The 18,852-nt window shown below is 58.2% G+C and overlaps 1 protein-coding gene and 1 long non-coding RNA gene across 8 annotated transcripts in view; one reads left to right on the forward strand and one right to left on the reverse strand.

The window, feature by feature from the left end:
- PHRF1 (PHD and ring finger domains 1) overlaps nucleotides 1-12,544 on the reverse strand; it is a 36,025-nt gene extending 23,481 nt beyond the window's left edge. For 4 of the 7 annotated variants that reach the window (XM_076001616.1, XM_076001615.1, XM_076001613.1 and 1 more), the window contains exons 1-4: nucleotides 12,397-12,544; nucleotides 7,870-7,985; nucleotides 7,090-7,209; nucleotides 3,749-3,954 (exon numbers count right to left, since the gene is read on the reverse strand). In XM_076001616.1, coding sequence (XP_075857731.1) covers nucleotides 3,749-3,954; nucleotides 7,090-7,209; nucleotides 7,870-7,963 — 420 coding nt within the window. In that variant the 5' untranslated portion in view covers nucleotides 7,964-7,985; nucleotides 12,397-12,544. The remainder of the gene's footprint in view (nucleotides 1-3,748; nucleotides 3,955-7,089; nucleotides 7,210-7,869; nucleotides 7,986-12,396) is intronic. The other 3 variants (XM_076001617.1, XM_076001612.1, XM_076001614.1) reach the window with 2 other exon arrangements.
- Nucleotides 12,545-17,411: 4,867 nt separating this feature from the next.
- LOC142870561 (uncharacterized) lies at nucleotides 17,412-18,852 on the forward strand. The gene is made up of 2 exons (XR_012918886.1): nucleotides 17,412-17,526; nucleotides 18,053-18,852. It is a non-coding gene; the product is annotated as an uncharacterized LOC142870561 (long non-coding RNA).

Here is an 18,852-nt window from a genome sequence, read left to right on the forward strand (position 1 = left end):
CCTGCCCTTCCAACCTCCACTGGGAGCCTCCAGTCACATCCTGGGCCACCTTTTCCACAATGGCTGGACGTTTCCCACTAAGTTTTCAGAATTTCTCTTCATACCATGAATATTAATCAAATGTGTGTTAAAAACACTTTTTGCTTTTATTAGTAGTTTTGACCCACCTAAGTTGCTTTAAATTGACCTTGTGGAAGACGGCCGCAGACAGCAGACAATAAATACATTTACTGTAACTGCCTGCCACTCCCTAGTCCTGCCCCGAGGCTATCTCCTGTCACCTGTCACCATGCGTGGTGGAGCCTTTCTCCCGAGCAGTCACAGCAGGAACTGCTCACACAGCTCAGCCCTCCTCACCACGGAGCAGAGGATGCCAAAAAGACCGTCCCCGTGGCTGCCCGCTCACCTGCCCCGCACATCTAAGGATGAGGCTGTGTGGACGGGCTTCTGTTCCTCTTAGGCAAATGCCCAGGAGCACGTTCAACTTAGTGGCCATACGCGTGAGACCCCTACCCGTGGGAGCCAGGTGGCTCCCATCCTGCCCACTCGAGGCACGGGCTGTCCTTCACCTGCGAGGTTCCAGGACGTGCAGAGTCTCCCTGGCGTGACTGTAGCTCCCTCGTGCTCGTCACCCACCTGCGACTCTCCTCCACGTTCCAGGAGACCCTTCCCTGCCCTCGGAATACACCTGCTGTATCTCCTTCTGGAAGTTGCAGTTTGCTTCCTCACCCCAGACCTCGAGTCCATGTGGCACCGTGTTGGTGTGACTCACCCCCACGGCACCTGCCTCACACACGCTGTGCACGGAGGAACCCCACCTTCTCCAGGAGGAGACACCGCCTGTCACCCACTGCGTGTGTGCGTCCAGGTCCCTGTAGGCCCCCAGCACACTCCCTAGGTCTGACTTCCGTTCTGGGACCAATTCCAGCCTAATCGCTAGAGTTTTGTAAGTCATACAATCTATAGACGACACGTCTCTTTTTCAAAACTATCGTGGAGATTCGTGGTGCTCTGTGGCCCTCGCAGAGGAATTCCACAGCCCATGGGGCACTCGGGACACTCCCGCGGGGCTGTGACAGGGTCTGCACCGCCACGGCCACCTCTGCAGAGTGAGGTTTCTCCTCTGGAAAGTGGTCTCTTTCCTCGCTTCCAACTGTTTTAGAAAAGCTCTTTAAATGTCTTAACACCTTTCGTGCCACTCACAAGTTTTCCTGTGTTTTGCGCGCCATCTGTTAAGGACCGCTCACGAGTTTCTCGTGTTTAGTGCGCCATCTGTTATGGACCTTAGATGTCAAAACACTGTCTTGTCCATTAGGGAGAGTAGAGGTTTACCGCCAAATTTGAAAATGAAAACATCAAGAATGAAGAAAGGTGACATAGTATTTTCCAGAAAAGGCGATATTCTTCTCCTAGCATGGAAAGACAAGTGGGTTGTCCAAATGATAGCAACGATCCATAACACTTCTGTCTCGACAACAAGGAACAAAAATAGAAAAACGAGAGAGAATATTGTAAAACCTGCCTGCATCAAGGAATACAATGCCCACATGAAAGGCGTTGACTGTGCGAGTCAATTCCTTTCGTGTTGTTCCATTCTAAGGGAAACGATGAAATAGACAAAAAAAAGTAGTGCTGTCCCTTACAAACTGTAGACTTTTCAATTCATTTAGAGTATACAATGTCCTCAATCCACAAGCAAAAATGAAGTATAAACAGTTTCTGCTATCGGTGCTGAGAGACTGGATAACGGATGACAATAATGAACGCTCTCCGGAAAAACCAGAGACAAATCTGTCCAGCCCTTCCCCTGGGGGTGCAAGGAGAGCACCTTGTAAAGATCCACACAAAAGGTTGTCAGGTGATACGAAGCAGCATGAACCTATGTGTATTCCAGTGAGTAGAAAGAAAAAATTTCCTACGAGAGCCTGCAGAGTTTGTGCCGCCCATGGAAAAAGGAATGAATCTAGATACTTATGCAAATTGTTTGGTCCCTCTTCATAGAGGAAAATGTTTTACGTAGTACCATACGTTAAAAAAATACTAGGAACTTTAATTGTTTAATTAGTTGTTTGTTTGTTTTTGTAAATAAAAATGTTATAATTATTGAAAAACAACAGCTAAAGTACATTACGATCTGTAGTTATGATGATTTAAATAATGTGCAGTTTGCCCAAAAAACGTGCCGTCCCTAGTGCATGTCTTAGAGATTTCTATGTGGTACGAAATGTATTAAGTACGTTCTTATGATTTCTTTCTTTTTTTTTTCAGACAAAGTCTCACCCTGTTGCCCGGGCCAGAGTGCTGTGGCGTCAGCCTAGCTCACAGCAACCTCAAACTCCTGGGCTCAAGAGATCCTCCTGTCTCAGCCTCTCAAGTAGCTGGCATTACAGGCATGCGCCACCATGCCTGGCTAATTTTTTCTATATATTTTTAGTTGGCCAATTAATTTCTTCCTATTTTTAGTAAAAACGGGGTCATGCTCTTGCTCAGGCTGGTTTCAAACTCCTGACCTTGAGTGGATCCTCCCACCTTGGCCTCCCAGAGTGCTAGGATTACAGGTGTGAGCCACCACGCCCGGCCTCTTATGATTTATTTCTGAGTATAATTTTTAGTCTTTATCAACTTTATATCCTGCAATCTTGCTAAGCTTAGCATTCCAACAGTTTGTGTGTAAAGTTTCCAGACTGATAAACTTATTTGCAAATGCCTTCTTGTACCCAATACTTTTGCCTCTATAGTTTTCTTCTATTAAACTAATAAATAAAAAGTAGAAGACACACAGCAAACATCCTGCCTTTTCCTTAATTTTAACCAGGGCTTTGCTTGCCAAAGACAAGTCTAAGCCCTTTGGGCCATGGATCCACCAAACCAGCACAAGAACAGAAACGGGAAGAACCAGACACGGAGAAGGTGGCACGGTGCCACAAGCCACAGCAGCCCGAGCCACATCCAGGCCCCACGTTAAACTAACTAACCACGTGGGACAGTGTCAAGCTGTCTGGGGAAATGGAACAGAAGACGACTGGGCATTAGATGACGCAGTCACCTGGAACCGTGGCGAGGTCATGGCCTGGCAGACTTAAGGACCCCATGCTGCTGGTGCAGGGAGGGGACGGCCGAGGTAAAACGCAGACGTCAGAGAGCTGATGGTGTCTGAAGCCGGGTGAAGCGTACAGTGGGTACTCATCACTCAGCCTTGTGCCATTCTACTTCTTTGACATTTTTCAGAATAACAAGTTTAGAAAGCGTGCGGCTTCAGAAGCTGATGGCTTCTCAGGCTCCCTGTGAGGCGGGAAGCACCTCACCACATCCCTGTGGCAACCCTTCCCTGTTCTCAGGGCTCCCTTGGATGTTGGTTATCGTAACTCAGCGCTGAGTCACATCTCGTGTTTTCCTGTATCTACTAACACAGTCGTCCGTTAGGCAGCGCTTAACACAGCACAGCTGTGCGCCAACTCCCCTCGGGCCCTCTGGCCTGTCGGACACACAGCTCGCCTGAGATGACCCTGACGTCATTGGTTTCTGTGGCCAGGGTCCCGAGGAAGCCCGTGGCTCCTCTCAGCCCAGGTCCCAGACGCACCACCACAGGGAGCTGCGTGGACAGCGGTGCAGAACGAAGCGAAGGCCACGCTGGGACTGAGGCGAGGGGCCGGCTTCCTCTGCAGAGCAGGGGGCCGACCACAGCGTGGGTCATCGTCAGTGACGGGCCACCCGGAAGGACAAGGAACCCAGGGAGAGGGGAACGCACCTTGGACCACTCGATGATGCAGTCCAGGCAGAAGTAGTGGGTGCAGGTCTCTGGAGTGCCCACGGCCTGGTCTCGGAACACGTTGAGGCAGATCGGGCAGCTCTCTGCGTCATCGTCAGACGTGAACGCGCTGCTGGCCTCCAGCTTCTCCTGCGCGCCCGTGACCACCACCAGCGCCTCTGCGTCGTCCTCGGAATCTTCAGAACCTCGAGAAAGAGGAAACGTTAGCAACCCTAAGGGAAAGATGAAGTGCCTTGTGGACGGGAACACTGAAGTGAGCAGGCCAAGCTCTGCCTGGGACACAGGTCCCCACTTCAGAGTGGGCACTTGCCATGCTGTCCACCAGCAAGGCCACGCGCACAACACACCTTCGGCCCTGAGGAGCATGTCCTAGTCCTGCCAGGTGTGGCCACCACTGCACCACACTCAACTGCAGCTGCTTCCCGGCTGGGGACTGGACACCCACCCCCTGAGCAGCCGGACCAGCTCTCAGAGCAGTGGACAGACCTCCTGCGTCAGGACGGTCCCCAGTGGCCGCCACACGCCTCAGAGACCATCGGGTCAGGGGCTGAGCCTCCATGCAGGCCTCCCTCAGCACAGCAGCCCCTAGACAGCCCCTCGGATTTCCAACACCCCTGCCCAAGGCACGACGGAACGAGCGGCCTGCCTTCAGACGACACCTCCCCTCTAGCTGGCTTGCTCCTCTCCCCATGGGACACAGAGAGCAGAGATTCCAAACTGGACGCTGGCCACAGCACTCTCAATCAATTTCTCAGTGGTTCTGAGGCTGGGCGGGACCAGCAGAAAAGTTACATGCAGCACAGTCAACATACACATTTATTTTCTCTCCCTACCAAATGCCACTAAAACAACACTAAAATAAAAAGGAAGGCAGTTCACGGGGACAAGAGATGCGGCGTGGTAGGCAGGTGCCTACTCAGCCCCCACGACTCCTGGCTCTTCCAGTCCTGAGTGTGGGCAGGTGGGCAGGACCAGTAGTGATGCTGGGACATCATGCCCAGGTCCCCGTGGTTACCCGGCAGAGGGAAATGCACACACAGAACGGTAATTTACACTGCTGGGAGGATGGGAAAGCGAGAGCTGGGAACCAGGCAGCAGGTGAGAATCCCGAGTTCTCGCCCTTTATGGTGAGATTTAAAGAGACAGTGTCTAGAGCTGGAAATGCAATAAACAGCTGCACGAGTGATTTTCTACACCAGGGTGGGAAAAGCAGCAAGAGCAGAAGCGGCAGCTATGGGAAGAGGGCCTTGGAAAGTGCCGGGCCTCCAAGGGGGCAGGCAGTGCCCTCTGAACATCCCACTATATTTCCTACCGGCTGAAGAGACATTGGCTACTTTTTTATGTTTAAAAAACTAGTGCTAGGCTGGGCGCGGTGGCTCACACCTGTAATCCTAGCTCCCTGGGAGGATCACTCAAGGTCAGGAGTTCGAGACCAGTCTGAGCAAGAAGAGCAAGACCCCATCTGTACTAAAAATAGAAAGAAATTAATTGGCCAACTAAAAATATACAGAAAAAATTAGCCGGGCATGGTGGCGCATGCCTATAGTCCCAGCTACTCGGAAGGCAGGAGGATCGCTTAAGTCCAGGAATTGGAGGTTGTTGTAAGCTAGGCTGACGCCACAGCACTCTAGCCCAGGCACCAGAGTGAGACTGTCTCAAAAAAAACCCAAAAACTAGTGCTAGAGGCATGAAGCGTGGTGCTCAGTAAGGCTTCGCGCACCCATCGGCTATGCCAACACCTCTCCAGTGCCGGCAGCTCTCCGAGGCCCCAGGTCTCTACGAACCACCTGCCTCCTAACAAGACTCCATCCCTGGCCCCAGGTCCCTCACCACCCAGCCTCCTCTCCTGCCCTTCAGACTGCAGCTGAAGTGTGCCTTTCTCTAGAAGATTCTCCCTGCCCCTTCCTCAGATGTCTGCCCGCTCTCAGCGTCTATTACCTGGCACCCCTATGGCTGCTTTCTGTCACTGTTTTTGCTGCTACAAGGTGAGCCCAGGGGCAGGGGCACTTGGCTGAGCTGGCTCCCACGCTCACACAGCCCCCAGCCGAGTTTCTGGCAGCAAGTGGGCCCTTCAGACTCTAATGGAAAGAATGGCCGAGTGTCACCTGACAGCACCCAACACCCAATGCCCTCAGCCCTGGCAACAACAGCACCCATGCCAAGACCAGCTGCAGACAAGCCAAAGCCCCGACTCAATAATAGGAAGCAAGGCCAGGGCCACGTCTGTGACCCGTCAACCCAGGAGAGAACCCCAATCCTTCAGAATTCAAATCTAACTGTGGAAGAACATGCAGCCAACATACACCAAGTTGCAAACTCACTGACACATGCTGCCCACCCTGTTCTTTGCCAGCACGGTCCTAAACACGGGGGTAAGTTACCTCTCTACAACATTCTAATGCTGATGACCACAGGGTGATCTTGACACTGTGATACACAGATCGTGGCAGATGCTTTAGGACCACGCACCTCCCGGCCTGAGGACCATGTCAAAGGGAAAGCACCAGTGTGCCATCCCTCCAAAGTGGAGTTCAGCCGTCCCTCGGAGAAAGTGCCCACAACTGGGCTGGGACAGGGCAGCCAGCCCAGGGACCTCATGGGCTGTGCACCACTGAGGGTGGCAAGAGGGCCCAGGGAAGGAGGCGCCACCAGTGCACCCAAAGCAGACCTGCCCTCTAAGGCACTGTTCCCTGCAAAGAAGTTCAAGGTCACAACGTTAACCAGTGTAAATGAGCTGGGAATTCTCTAATGAAATCACGTGACATGTTGGCCAGCTCTCAGGAGTTCTAGTCAGAGAGAGAACCAACCACAGGATGGAGCTGCCTGTCACGCCCCAGTCCTGGCCAGGAAGTCCTGGGCTAGAGCAAATCTCACATCATGCTAAACCTGTCCTGTACCTGCGAGATGATGACACCATGCCCTTGTAGGGGTAGAGGGGCGGGGGTTGCCAAGACCTTTCCTTCACTCTGCTAGAAATCCCAGTCTGGTCACACTCTCCCTAGAAACACCACAGTTCACACCATTCACTTTGCTTTTCTGCCCTCACCAGAGAAGAGACCTAGTGAATTGTGTTGTCCCAGTGGGTTCAGAACGAAGGACTAGCACAGGGTGAGCCTCTGTCCTACTGCAGGTGACTGCGGGGCAAGTAAGTCAGGGCATGGCCAGCGTGCCGTTTCTCCCCACCCCTGCCCACACCTCGGCGAGGCCAGCTGTGGATAAGACAGCAGTTTCACCGATAATTCCTCTCGTTTATAAAAGGCTGTCCCCGTCACAGCAAGAAGAGACCCAGGGAGGCCGCGCACGAGAGCCAGCGATCTCACCAGATCTGTCTTCCAGGTCTTCCTGCTCAGATCCCGCCTCGTCTTCCAGGTCTGTGCCATCTCCGAGCTCACTGTCTGTGTCACCTTCAGAGTCCCCACTGCTACCGTCGCTGCTTTCTTCTAGACCACCAGAGGGAAGAACAGGCCCCAGGGGCAGCGTCACAAGCGAGGCAGCGCAGGGTCAGGACTGCTCTGCAAATGCCGAGGTGCTTGGGAGGACACCTGCCCCAGGGCGGGGAGGGCAGCCGAGGGGAACGCAGGGAAGAGAGGCATCTTATTATTCTATGTTGCTTGCGTTAAAAATAAGACAAAAGAAATGAATGTAGGCCAGGCGGGGTGGCTCAGGCCTGTAATCCTAGCACTCTGGGAGGCCGAGGCGGGCGGATCACTCAAGGTCAGGAGTTCGAAACCAGCCTAAGAGCGAGATCCCGTCTCTACTATAAATAGAAAGAAATTGGTCAACTAGTATATGTAGAAAAAATTAGCCGGGCATGGTGGCGCATGCCTGTAGTCCCAGCTACTCGGGAGGCTGAGGCAGGAGGATCGCTTGAGCCCAGGAGTCTGAGGTTGCTGTGAGCTAGGCTGACGCCACGGCACTCTAGCTCCGGCAACAGAGTGAGACTCTGTCTCTCACACACACAAAGAAGAATGTTTTAAAAAGACTGAAAGCTGACAGCTGACGCACACAGACAATATCCGAAGGGGAGCTGACAACCTTGAGGAAGCACCAGGCACCCAACATGGCCCTCCCGGGGACACCCCTGGTGCCGAGTGGCTCACCAAAATCACTGGCCATGTCCCTGGGGCCAACGTGCGGGTGTCCATCTGGCACTGGGCTCCGGGCCACAAGCTCATCCAGGTTGTCGTCGTCCATTGCTGCACATTGGAGTTTAGCTCTGAAAGAAAACGGAGCCAGCTAGTTTCCCAAATGTCCCGGGCTACAGAAACCCCTCTGAAAGGTTGACAGTCACTCTCTACGTATCATATCCCTGTGCTGTGTCCGTTTCCGTCGCACAGGGAGGTGGAGCCACGAGATGCAACACACACAGAACCACCTCAACCCTCAAGTTGTGCACAAATTCAAAAAAAGACACTGATTCCTACTCACAGCTAAATTCAAAGCCAGCGATTTGCAATGACTAGGTAGGATGGTTCTGTACAAACGGGCCCCTGCGGCCCTTCAACAGACGCAAACGAAAGGGATTCATCCCGAGCTGAGACAGTCGGGCTTCTCAACCACAGGGCCTAGGTGACAAGGAGGGCCCTCTCCCTGCCACATCCTTCTCAGCCAAGGCTGGCCACTATCAGGAGGTCATGAGACTCAGCTGAGGCCCTCCTGACCTCTCCCTGAGCAATCCACCAGGGCACCATCGAGTGCACGTGGCACTCAGAGCCACGGAGGCAGGAGCAGAGGGCGGGCCCTGCCTCTCGAGACCACTTGCTCTCGGGCTCTGATCTGTCGGCGTGGACACCTTCCTGCCCGTCCTGCAAGGTCTAACAGAGAACACCTTTATAAACACCCCTAGAAATACAGCTTCGATCCTCCTCCTATACCAGGGCCTCAAACTCTGGCACCCAAATAAGGAACAATCCACGCACATGGCTCCTTTTTCTCATAGGTGCTACTGACCTCATTTCCCAGGTAACCCCTGGAGAAAACACCTCTCATAAGGGAGTCATTCAGAAATTCAGTGAGGCACTCTGTGCTTCCCAACAGGTCCAGTCTACACCCAGGTCAGAGGAAAGAGCATCATCACACGACAGACTGGTGGGGTGGGGTGGGGCAAGAACGGGGAAAGGCTCTCAAGCTCAGCACCTCACTGCACAGTGGAGTTCATCACGGGCTCCCGCCACCAGGTCCACGCCTAACACAGCGACTAGGGAAGGAGCTCCCGCCACCTGCTCCACGCCTAACACAGCGACTAGGGAAGGTGCTCCCGCCACCAGGTCCATGCCTAACACAGCGACTAGGGAAGGGGCTCCCGCCACCAGGTCCATGCCTAACACAGCGACTAGGGAAGGGGCTCCCGCCACCAGGTCCATGCCTAACACAGCGACTAGGGAAGGGGCTCCCGCCACCTGCTCCACGCCTAACACAGCCACTAGGGAAGGGGCTCCCGCCACCAGGTCCACGCCTAACACAGAGACTAGGGAAGGGGCTCCCGCCACCAGGTCCATGCCTAACACAGCGACTAGGGAAGGGGCTCCCGCCACCTGCTCCACGCCTAACACAGCCACTAGGGAAGGGGCTCCCGCCACCAGGTCCATGCCTAACACAGCGACTAGGGAAGGGGCTCCCGCCACCAGGTCCATGCCTAACACAGCGACTAGGGAAGGGGCTCCCGCCACCTGCTCCACGCCTAACACAGCCACTAGGGAAGGGGCTCCCGCCACCAGGTCCACGCCTAACACAGAGACTAGGGAAGGGGCTCCCGCCACCAGCTCCACGCCTAACACAGCGACTAGGGAAGGGGCTCCCGCCACCAGCTCCACGCCTAACACAGCGACTAGGGAAGGGGCTCCCGCCACCAGCTCCACGCCTAACACAGCGACTAGGGAAGGGGCTGCGACCACCGCCGTTGCACAGATGCTCCCAGAGAACAATCCCTGACAGGCTGAGGCCACTTAGAGACCAGACCAGGACCACCTCACCTCCCCACCTGACAATAAGGCAGCATGCAGCCCCAGGTTCTAAGATGATGTTTTCTAGGACAGTGAAGGCCATGTTAATTCAATGAAATTTTCAACTACCAAATGTTGCTGCCGCCTGGAAATAGTGAACTGAGAAGTGACTTTGCCACTTATCAATTCACCTTTCCTCTACCTGCTGCTCCAAGGTTAAAATAATTGGCCCCGATCCCCGTTCAACTGAGCCCGCACCCACTGCCTAGTGGACTCAGCAGGGACAGCCAGCTTGTCCTGTGCTGAGTCCTGGCCACAGCTCCTGCTGGAGACACTGACTCTGGAAGTACTCAGAGACACACGGACTCCAGCTCTCCTGTGGGGCCACTGAGGTGAGACCTAGCAATGGCCTAGCTCTCAGGTAGGAGGCCTTTAACTCTCTGGCCACAGCTGTGCCAGTTCCCGCAACTGGACCCCACGTCACCCTGGGACACTTGCTCCAGCACCTACCCTGCCCCTGCTGTGTGCGGCCCAAGGGGAACACAGTCCCTGCCCTGGAGAGAGGGAAGGAGGGAGATTCTCACACGCATGAATCTACCAGAGAACATTTCAAAAACACCAGGAAATGTAACCTAGGAGACCACCTAGGAGACAACAGAGCAGAGCTAGGGGGAGTTCTAGGGTCTGACTGCCCCAAGCACAAATCCTCACTTTGACGATGTGTCTCACACACACAAGGTCAAAAACATGAACAAGTAACTCCTGGATTCTCCCCTGATGCACCAAGCCCAAGGGCCACCTATAAAGGGGGCGGTGGCAGGGCTTGTCTCTGAGGGCTGCCAGTAGAGATCAGGGGGCAGTGGCGGTGTCTGGCCACAGGAGCTCGTCAGAAATGCCAGTTCAGGAAAGAGGCTCCCTGAGGCCATGCACCTGTGGGATGGAGTCCTGAGGACCTTTGTACTCCCCACCGCTGCTGGTGGGGAAAACCTCCGAAGGTCTTTTCATACTACTCTGCGGTAGCAGTGGGAAGGCTCGGGTTATGTAAGGTTGAACATCACCACTTCCCAGATCATCAAACAGTAACTGCCGGCGGTAACCAGGAACCTTTCTGCCGGAAAGGAGGAAAAAACGCAGGCAGCCACCGAAGGATCTCTCCAGAGCAACCACCAAGGACAAGACCACAATTTGGGACCACCAGCACCTCCAACCCGCACCAGGAACCACCCCTCCCCCTCCCCCTATTGGGGAACCCTAGCTCAGGACCTTCCAGTCCCACCAGCAGCCCGAGCTCAGACATGTCCGCCCTGATTCACCATCCCCACCTCTGCCACATGTCCCAGGCCACAGTCCATCCAGGAAGCCATTTCTGTAGGGAAGTCCACAGCCCTTCCCAGGGACTGACTACTGTGGCTCTCCTGCTCTGCACTCACATATGGGGGGGTGACAGAAGAGAGAAAAAAACCAAAACCAGAAAAGGGTATTTCTCTCTTTTCAAATTCAAGGAAACCGACCCATTTGCAATTCCAACTGTTACTAAGGAACCAAAAGGGGCCCTGGTGTGGTAGCTGCAACTGTGCCAGGCCCAGAACCCGAGTGCCCATCCCAGGCACTGAGCACGCCTGCAGCAGGTCCAACGCCTCAGTGTGGGCCACGTTTGCCACTTGTTATTCACCAGGTGCCACATGAGCCACGAGACCTCAAAGTTGTAAACTGTTACAGCAGTCCCGAAACAGGGGCCCACAGAGGTCTTTGCACGACTGGGACGAGTGCCACGTGGCAGCGCTGCTGGGAGGACTATGGCCAGGCTTGCTGTGTGTGACACCCGCCCGCAGTAGTACCATGCCGAAAGGAGCCACCCACTGTCATTGTGACTCGTCGTCTTCCCGCAAAAAAGAAAAACCGAGCGGTCCAGGAGAGAGGTAAGGTATGCCGAGTCCCAAGTCAAACCCTACACCTCAGCCTCAAGCTTGTCCAGGTGACCACCGGCCAAAAGGTAGTTCGCCCAGCAGATGACCCCACTGCTGTCACACAAAAAGAAGAGTAGGTAAACTCCAACGTGAATGAGAATGTAACACGAGCCTCACTTAAAAGAGTAGACACAGAAACGTGGCCAGTGTGAATAAAAAAAAGAAAGAAAAGAGCAGAGAGTTGGAGGGCTTGAGCTAACACAGCGCGCTGGCTGTCACTCAGTAGCTGTGTGACGCTGGCAAGTTACTTAACCTCTCTGGGCTCCGACCTCCTGATCTGTAAAACAGGGACGATACCTACTCCTGAGAGGCCGCCGTAGAGCCTACGTGGGGTAAGGAGTAAGAAAACCACCGTCAGCCGCAAAGGCCCGCGGACGTGCACACAAAGCCCGCCGCCGCCGCAGCCGCCGGGAGCCGGAAACAAGCCAGCAGAGCCGCAGCTTCCACCAACGCCGCGGGGCGGAACCGCAGCGGCGCGGGCGTCGCAAGCCGAGGCGGGCGGGCCCCCGCGTGTGCCCGCAAGCCCGGGGCGGGCGGCCCGACACCCCCGCGGGCCGAGGCGCCCCAGCGTCGGCAGGGCCTCCCGGCCGCCCGCGCCGCTCCCCGCGGCCAGGCCTCACGCCGCCGCGCAGGCCGCAGACAAAGCGCGCGGGGCCCACGGGCGGCCCGCGCGGCCGGGACGCGGCAGGAACCCCGGGGCCGGCGCGGCCGCACGTACCGGGAACCGCGCGCCGCCGCCGCCGCTCCTGGCGCCGCCGCCGCCGCCGCAGCCCGACCGCCAGCCGCGACTAGGCCCGGCCGCGCCGCCGCCGCGCGCCTCGACCCGGAAGTGCACCGCGCCGGCTTCCGGGCCCGCCCCGCCCGTTGGCCGGAACCACTGGGAGCGGGGCGGGGAAGAAACGTTTCCGGCGCCTGGGGCTCGGGGCGTTGCGACGGCCCTTCCGCCTTGGAAAACTGTGTAACTCAGGACTGCCGCCGGGGCCAGGGTCCTGGGAGAGCTCGCGCTGTCCGGCCTCCCGCCAGCGCACTGGTCCCGGGCGTCCCCCCCAACGGGGACGCTGGTACGGCCCCTGCCGGCCCGGAGCCCCGCCCCCAGCCGGGCCCGCCCCGCCCCCAGCTCAGGCCCCGCCCCAGCTGGGGACGCCCCTCAGCCGGGAGCCCCGCCCCCAGGCCGGGCCACGCCCCCAGGCCGGGCCACGCCCACGCGGAGCTCCGGCCGGCGCCCAGGCCCAAGGGCGCGGCGCGGGGACGGCAGGACAAGGGCCTCCAGGTCCCCTGCCACCGGCAGCTGGGCTTCGTCCCTCCGTGCACCGACCAAACGCCGTGCGCGGACCCTCCCGGGAGCAGAGAGGACGCCCCAGCGCGGGTCCCCTGCAGTCGGCCAGGCAGGCCCAATAAACATCAAAGCCAGTAAATGACCGCACCACGTGGTGTGTGCGCTAATAAAAAGACAGAGCGGTGCCGGGCAGGAGACCTGGCGCCTGGGACGACTGGCCAGGGCCAGTTAGCTGCGGAGGACGGCCCTGGGGACAGGGGGCGCCGCGGGGGGTCCCGCAGTAGTGACGCTGGGCCCCCAGGCTGTGGGGGTCCACAGTGGCCGGCGCTGGCGTCCGGGCGCCCAGGCTGCCGGGGTCCACAGTGGCGGGCGCTGGCGTCCGGGCGCCCAGGCTGCGGGGGTCCACAGTGGCCGGCGCTGGCGTCCGGGCGCCCAGGCTGCGGGGGTCCACAGTGGCGGGCGCTGGCGTCCGGGCGCCCAGGCTGCGGGGGTCCACAGTGGCCGGCGCTGGCGTCCGGGCGCCCAGGCTGCGGGGGTCCACAGTGGCGGGCGCTGGCGTCCGGGCGCCCAGGCTGCGGGGTCCACAGTGGCGGGCGCTGGCGTCCGGGCGCCCAGGCTGCCGGGGTCCACAGTGGCGGGCGCTGGCGTCCGGCCGCCCAGGCTGCCGGGGTCCACAGTGGCGGGCGCTGGCGTCCGGGCGCCCAGGCTGCGGGGGTCCACAGTGGCCAGCGCTGGCGTCTGGGCGCCCAGGGTGGACGCCCGAGACCCATCCCGAGGCGGCTGCAGTGACATCGGTTCAGAGCCCACGATGGCTTGGCCCGAGTGGATCGACGCAGGTGTGGGAAGTGGTAGCGCTGGGTAGATTCTGAAGACAGAAGGACAGGAGTTACTGAGGACCTGGTACGAGGCGGGGAATGACAGGGGAAGGAAGAACGTGGGAAGGGAAAGACGGGCGCCTTCCCTGGGGAGCCCCCAGGTAGCTGGACTTGCGGAGAAGTTGAGTGGGCAGAGGCTGCACTGGAGAAAAAATGCTGGGCTCAAAACATGGGGGTAGTGGCAGGGGACAATGCCTGGACTCCAGGACTCCAACTTTGAGAGGTCCGGAATCTGCAGAGGAGACCAAGAAGAAGCTTGGGGGTGGGAGGGGGTGGGCGAATGGAGGAAAAATCAGGCAAGGGGCAGGGTGTGGTGGCTCATGCCTGTAATCCTAGCATTCTGGGAGGCTGAGGCGGGCAGATTGCTCCAGGTCAGGAGTTCGAAACCAGCCTGAGCGAGACCCCGTCTCTAATAAAAATAGAAATAAATTAATTGGCCAGCTAATATATATAGAAAAAATTAGCCGGGCATGGTGGCGCATGCCTGTAGTCCCAGCCACTCGAGAGGCTGAGGCAGGAGGATTGCTTGAGCCCAGGGGTTTGAGGTTGCTGTGAGTGAGGCTGACACCACAGCACTCACTCTAGCCTGGGCAACAAAGCAAGACTCTGTCTCAAAAAAAAAAAAAAAAAGAAAGAAAGAAAGAAATTAATCAACCTACTAAACATATATATACAAAAAATTAGCCGGGCATGGTGGCGCATGCCTGTAGTCCCACCTACTCAGGAGGCTGAGGCAGGAGGATCGCTTGAGATTGAGATTGCTGTGAGCTAGGCTGACACCACGGCACTCACTCTAGCCTGGGCAACAAAGTGAGACTCTGTCTCAAAACAAACCAGGCGAGGGGCTTTGGTGGCAGGCAGCTCTGGGCTCGGGGCCAGCTGGAGGGACTTAGAGAGAAGAGAGTAAGCAGGGACAGTGAGCACCAAAAACTCTCCTGAGGGGAAGAAGAAAAACCCTGGTAGGAGGGGCAGGGCAAGAGAGGTTGTTTTATTTTTTCTGTTTGCAAGGGGAGAAAGAACCATGCACTTAGGGGCTCTGGAACGTCCCCCGCAGGAAGGAGGAGTGGATGGTGCTGAGAGATGGGCACTCTGGAGCAATTCCTCCAGTATCAGCGGGCTGCAGGGGCAGGAGCATCCCCCAAACCAGGCCGCTGAACCCTGGCACTGCAGTCTCAATCCCGTGACCTCAGCCAGGTTTCTCACCTTCTCTGTGCCTAAGGCTATAAAGGCTGTAAAGTCGGGATGTTGCCGATCATGCCTGATCCCTGGGGTCATTGAGAGGGCTGGATGGCAGGTGTGCTTAGGTGGGGTCCAGCATGGTGAACAGGGACCAGGGCCCCCTCTACCCTGGGCCAGGCACCTGTCCCCCCCCCCAGCTTGGAGCTTTGTGTGTGTTGGCCCTGAGGTGCACATAGGCCCACCTGTGGAAGGCCATCAGATAAAGGGACCCACCAGCACACACGCTGAGGCTACTGGAAAGCAGGATGATTGGCAGCCAATGGTCACCCTGGAGCCCCTTGAAGAGGGGCCGGCCCCTCCCACCTCCATCTTCTCCTGCTTCCGGCAGGCTGCTGGTAATTGTTGTAATAAGCACATGCACCCACGATGAGACATAGAGAACACTTCATCAGTGAGCATCCTTGGGCAGCGCAAGACCTACTCAGCCACGCCAACCTGTGTTTAGGTGTGAGAGGTGCCCCCAGGGAGCTGCCTAGAAGCAGACTGGGGCCAAACTGAGCATAGGTAGCACCTCTTGAGGGCATCTTGTGACTGCATCATTCCGGTCTCTGCTGGTCTTCACATGGCCTTGTCCTCTATTTGTGTCTTTTTTCTGTCACTCATAAGGACACTTGCCATTGGATTTGGTACCCTCCTACGTAGTTTGGGATGATCTCATTTCAAGATCCTTCACTTAGGCTGGGTGCAGTGGCTCACACCTGTAATCACAACACTCTGGGAGGCCAAAGCAGGAGGATCTCGCTTGAGCTCAGGAGTTGGAGACCAGCCCGAGCAAGAGCGAGACCCATCTCTACTAAAAATAGAAAAAATTAGACGGGTGCGGTGGCGGGTGCCTGTAGTCCCAGCTACTCAGGAGGCCAAGGCAGGAAGATTGCTTGAGCCCAGGAGTTTGAGGTTGCTGTGAGCTAGGCTGACGCCAAGGCACTCTAGCCCAGGCAACAGAGTGAGACTCTGACTAAAAAAAAAAAAAAAAAAATCCTGCACTTAATGACATCTGCAAAGACCCTTTTTCCAAATAAGGTAACATTTACAGGAGGACATTAGGGTATTAGGATATGGACATATCCTTTTTTAGGGAGGACACCATTCAACCCAACACAGAAGGGTTACATGAAGGGGTACAATCGTGGCAGCAGAGCAAGACAGGAGCTCAAATTCACCTTGTCCTCTTGCCTCCTCTGTTCCTAGTCCCTGACTTGTTTCCCCCAACCTTGGCCCTGTCTGTTCACCCCCCACTTGTGCCTGCCCTGAAGGTGTGGGCCTCCTCAGGGTACCCACCGGCTCCCGGGGGACCCCTGACTTCTGACACCCAGTGGAACTGAGCTGGCTCCTGACTCCCCTGTGCTCCTTCCTCATCCACAGGTGGCCACACCCCACAACACTCAGCACTGGAATTTCTGCCTCCAGGCTACCAGCTCCCAAGAGGTCCGGGGCTGCCTCGGTGCCTTCCTGGGGCCCCAGCACTACAAGGCCCAGGCTGGGGTTGTGGCAGCTGGCAGGCCCTAGCTCAGGCAGGCATGGATGCAGGGAGGCCTGGGGGCTGAGGCTGAAGGGAGAAGGCCCTGTGCCAAGGACCGCCCGGGGTGACAGTGAGGGGGGCCCTTTGGAGGTTCCTGGAAGAAGCAGGTGAGGTCCCCCCAGTAGGGCCAGCCTCTGAGGCAGGGATGGGGACTCTGGTTGATTTGAGGAAGGTAGGGGGAGGGAAGGCCCTCCGTGCCACCCAGGCTGGCCCAGATGTCCTCAGGGACCCCCAGGCCGCCTTCGCGGGCGGGGCAGCGCAAGCAGTACGTGTGTCCCGAGGGCGCCGTGTCTGGGGCCCAAGCAGGCCCCTCCCGGGTCACGCCCGGGCTAGACTATGTGCGCCAGGAGCTCAGCGGGTTCCCGGGGAGGGGTGGTCCTCCCACGGGGGATGAGGGCGAGCAGTCGGCCGGGCAGTACCACTGCGCTGGGGGAGGGGCAGCCCCTGCCGCCGGCGGTCGGGCCACCAGGGTACGGCCTCGCCCGGCTGCCAGACCGCGTACCGGCGGGCGGCAGACAGGGCTGCCAGGCCGAACCCCCCGCGGGGCCAGTGCGCGCAGCGGGCCGGGCCGTACCACCGCGCGGCGGCAGGGGAGCGCCCGGGGCCGTACCACCGCCGGCCGCCGCGCCCCTCAGCCCCGCCCGGCAGGTGGCGGCCCCTCCCCGGGCCGACGTGCAGAAAGGAACGCGCCGACCTCGCCCGCGGAGGGCCGCGCGGCGGTGGGCGGGGCGCCCCGCCTCCCCTCGCGCCCACTGGCTGCGGCGCGGCAGGGCGGGCCCGGCCCGGCCAGCCATTGGCTGCGGGCACAGGTCATTTGCATACAGGGTGGGCCGCGGGACAGCGGGGCCCCGGCCGGGGCGCGCCGGGGGCGCGAGGGTGGCCGGGGCCGCAGCTGAAGTTGGGCAGAGAGCCGGTGACGACCCTGCGCCGGGGTCGCAGGTGACGCGCAAGGGGTCCCAGGTTGGCGGGCGGGGGCGCACCCCGGAGCCGCCTTCCTGGGGGTATCGGTGGGTCGGGCTGGGCAGGGGCGTTGTGGCTCGGACGCCCAAGTTGGAGGAGCCTGGGGTTCGCTGGCGACCCCTCCACCTGCCCGCTCGGCCGTCCCTCCAGGCGCAGGGCAGCCACTGCCCACCGCACACTGCGCTGCTCCGGATCCACTGTGCGTGTGACAGCGGCTGATCTGTCCCTGGGCAGCACGACCCCCCGGCCCCTCCGTGACCTAGGTCTAGCGGGCAGGCGAGCGGCCACGCTGGGGTGGAGGGCGCGCCAAGGCCTTGGGAGGCGACGGCAGCTGGCCACGAAGGAGTTGCCCCTATGGACAGGGTCTAGCTGTCTGCCAGCAGGGACAGTCAGGGTCGGGTCAGGGAAGGGGGACGTCAGGGGCTGCACTGCCCTTCTCTTGCTGGGGCTGACGTTGGGCTAGCAGCCCTCTTGGAGGGAACTTTCTTGTCCTTGTGTGTCCCAGGGTGCCAGGCTGTGCGGAGTTCCTGGGACAGCCTTCTCCATGTCACCAAGCTGGGGGCAGCCTGGACAGGCTCGGGTGTTGTGGTCAGATCTTCAACCAACAGGACTGGAGCCTACAGGACCAGCCAGAGGACCAGCTCTGGGGACTTCCTACAGGAAGACAGTGACCAATTTGGCTCTTGTTTCCGCCACTTCAGTGAGGCCACTGAGGGAGTCAGGACCCTGTTGGAGCTATTTGTGGGGCCCAGGACAGGCCACTCCCAGAGGCCCGTCTGCTCAGCCTGCCTCCTCTACAGGGCCTTCTCAAGTCCACTGTGAAAATCTGGACTGGGAGTGTGTCCCGAGCAGCCCGCAGGCCTGTGGGGCCAGGAGACCTGTGGCAGGTCCTGTTTTCTCTGCCCGGTGGGAGCCAGGTTGGCAGAAAGGAAGAGGCCAACTTAGTCAAGGCCTCATGTGGACTTGGACTGGCCTTTGGAGAGACCCTATATTAATGGGGTTGTCTCCATCACCACAGTGAGGTGAGGCTTGGCAGGTGAGGGAAGGCTGTGTGTGACTTTGGGTTCAGAACCCGCAGGGCACCATCTCCCAGCAGGGCCTGGCTTCGCCCTGACCCCATTCACCAGGTAGGGTCCACCCTCAGCAGTGTCCCCGCCAGGTGGCCTGGCCTGGCCTGGCTTGGCCCTGCCTTGCTGTGGGACTGGATGTTTCAGGGAGCTCGGCCCTTCCTTACTTTAGCACAGCTCACACCATTGTTTTCAAAGCACAGTTTAAAACGCAGAATAAACTTTTCAGCAACTCAAA

This window comes from Microcebus murinus, chromosome 4, assembly GCF_040939455.1.
Source record: "Microcebus murinus isolate Inina chromosome 4, M.murinus_Inina_mat1.0, whole genome shotgun sequence".
NCBI classification, from domain to species: Eukaryota; Metazoa; Chordata; class Mammalia; order Primates; family Cheirogaleidae; genus Microcebus; species Microcebus murinus.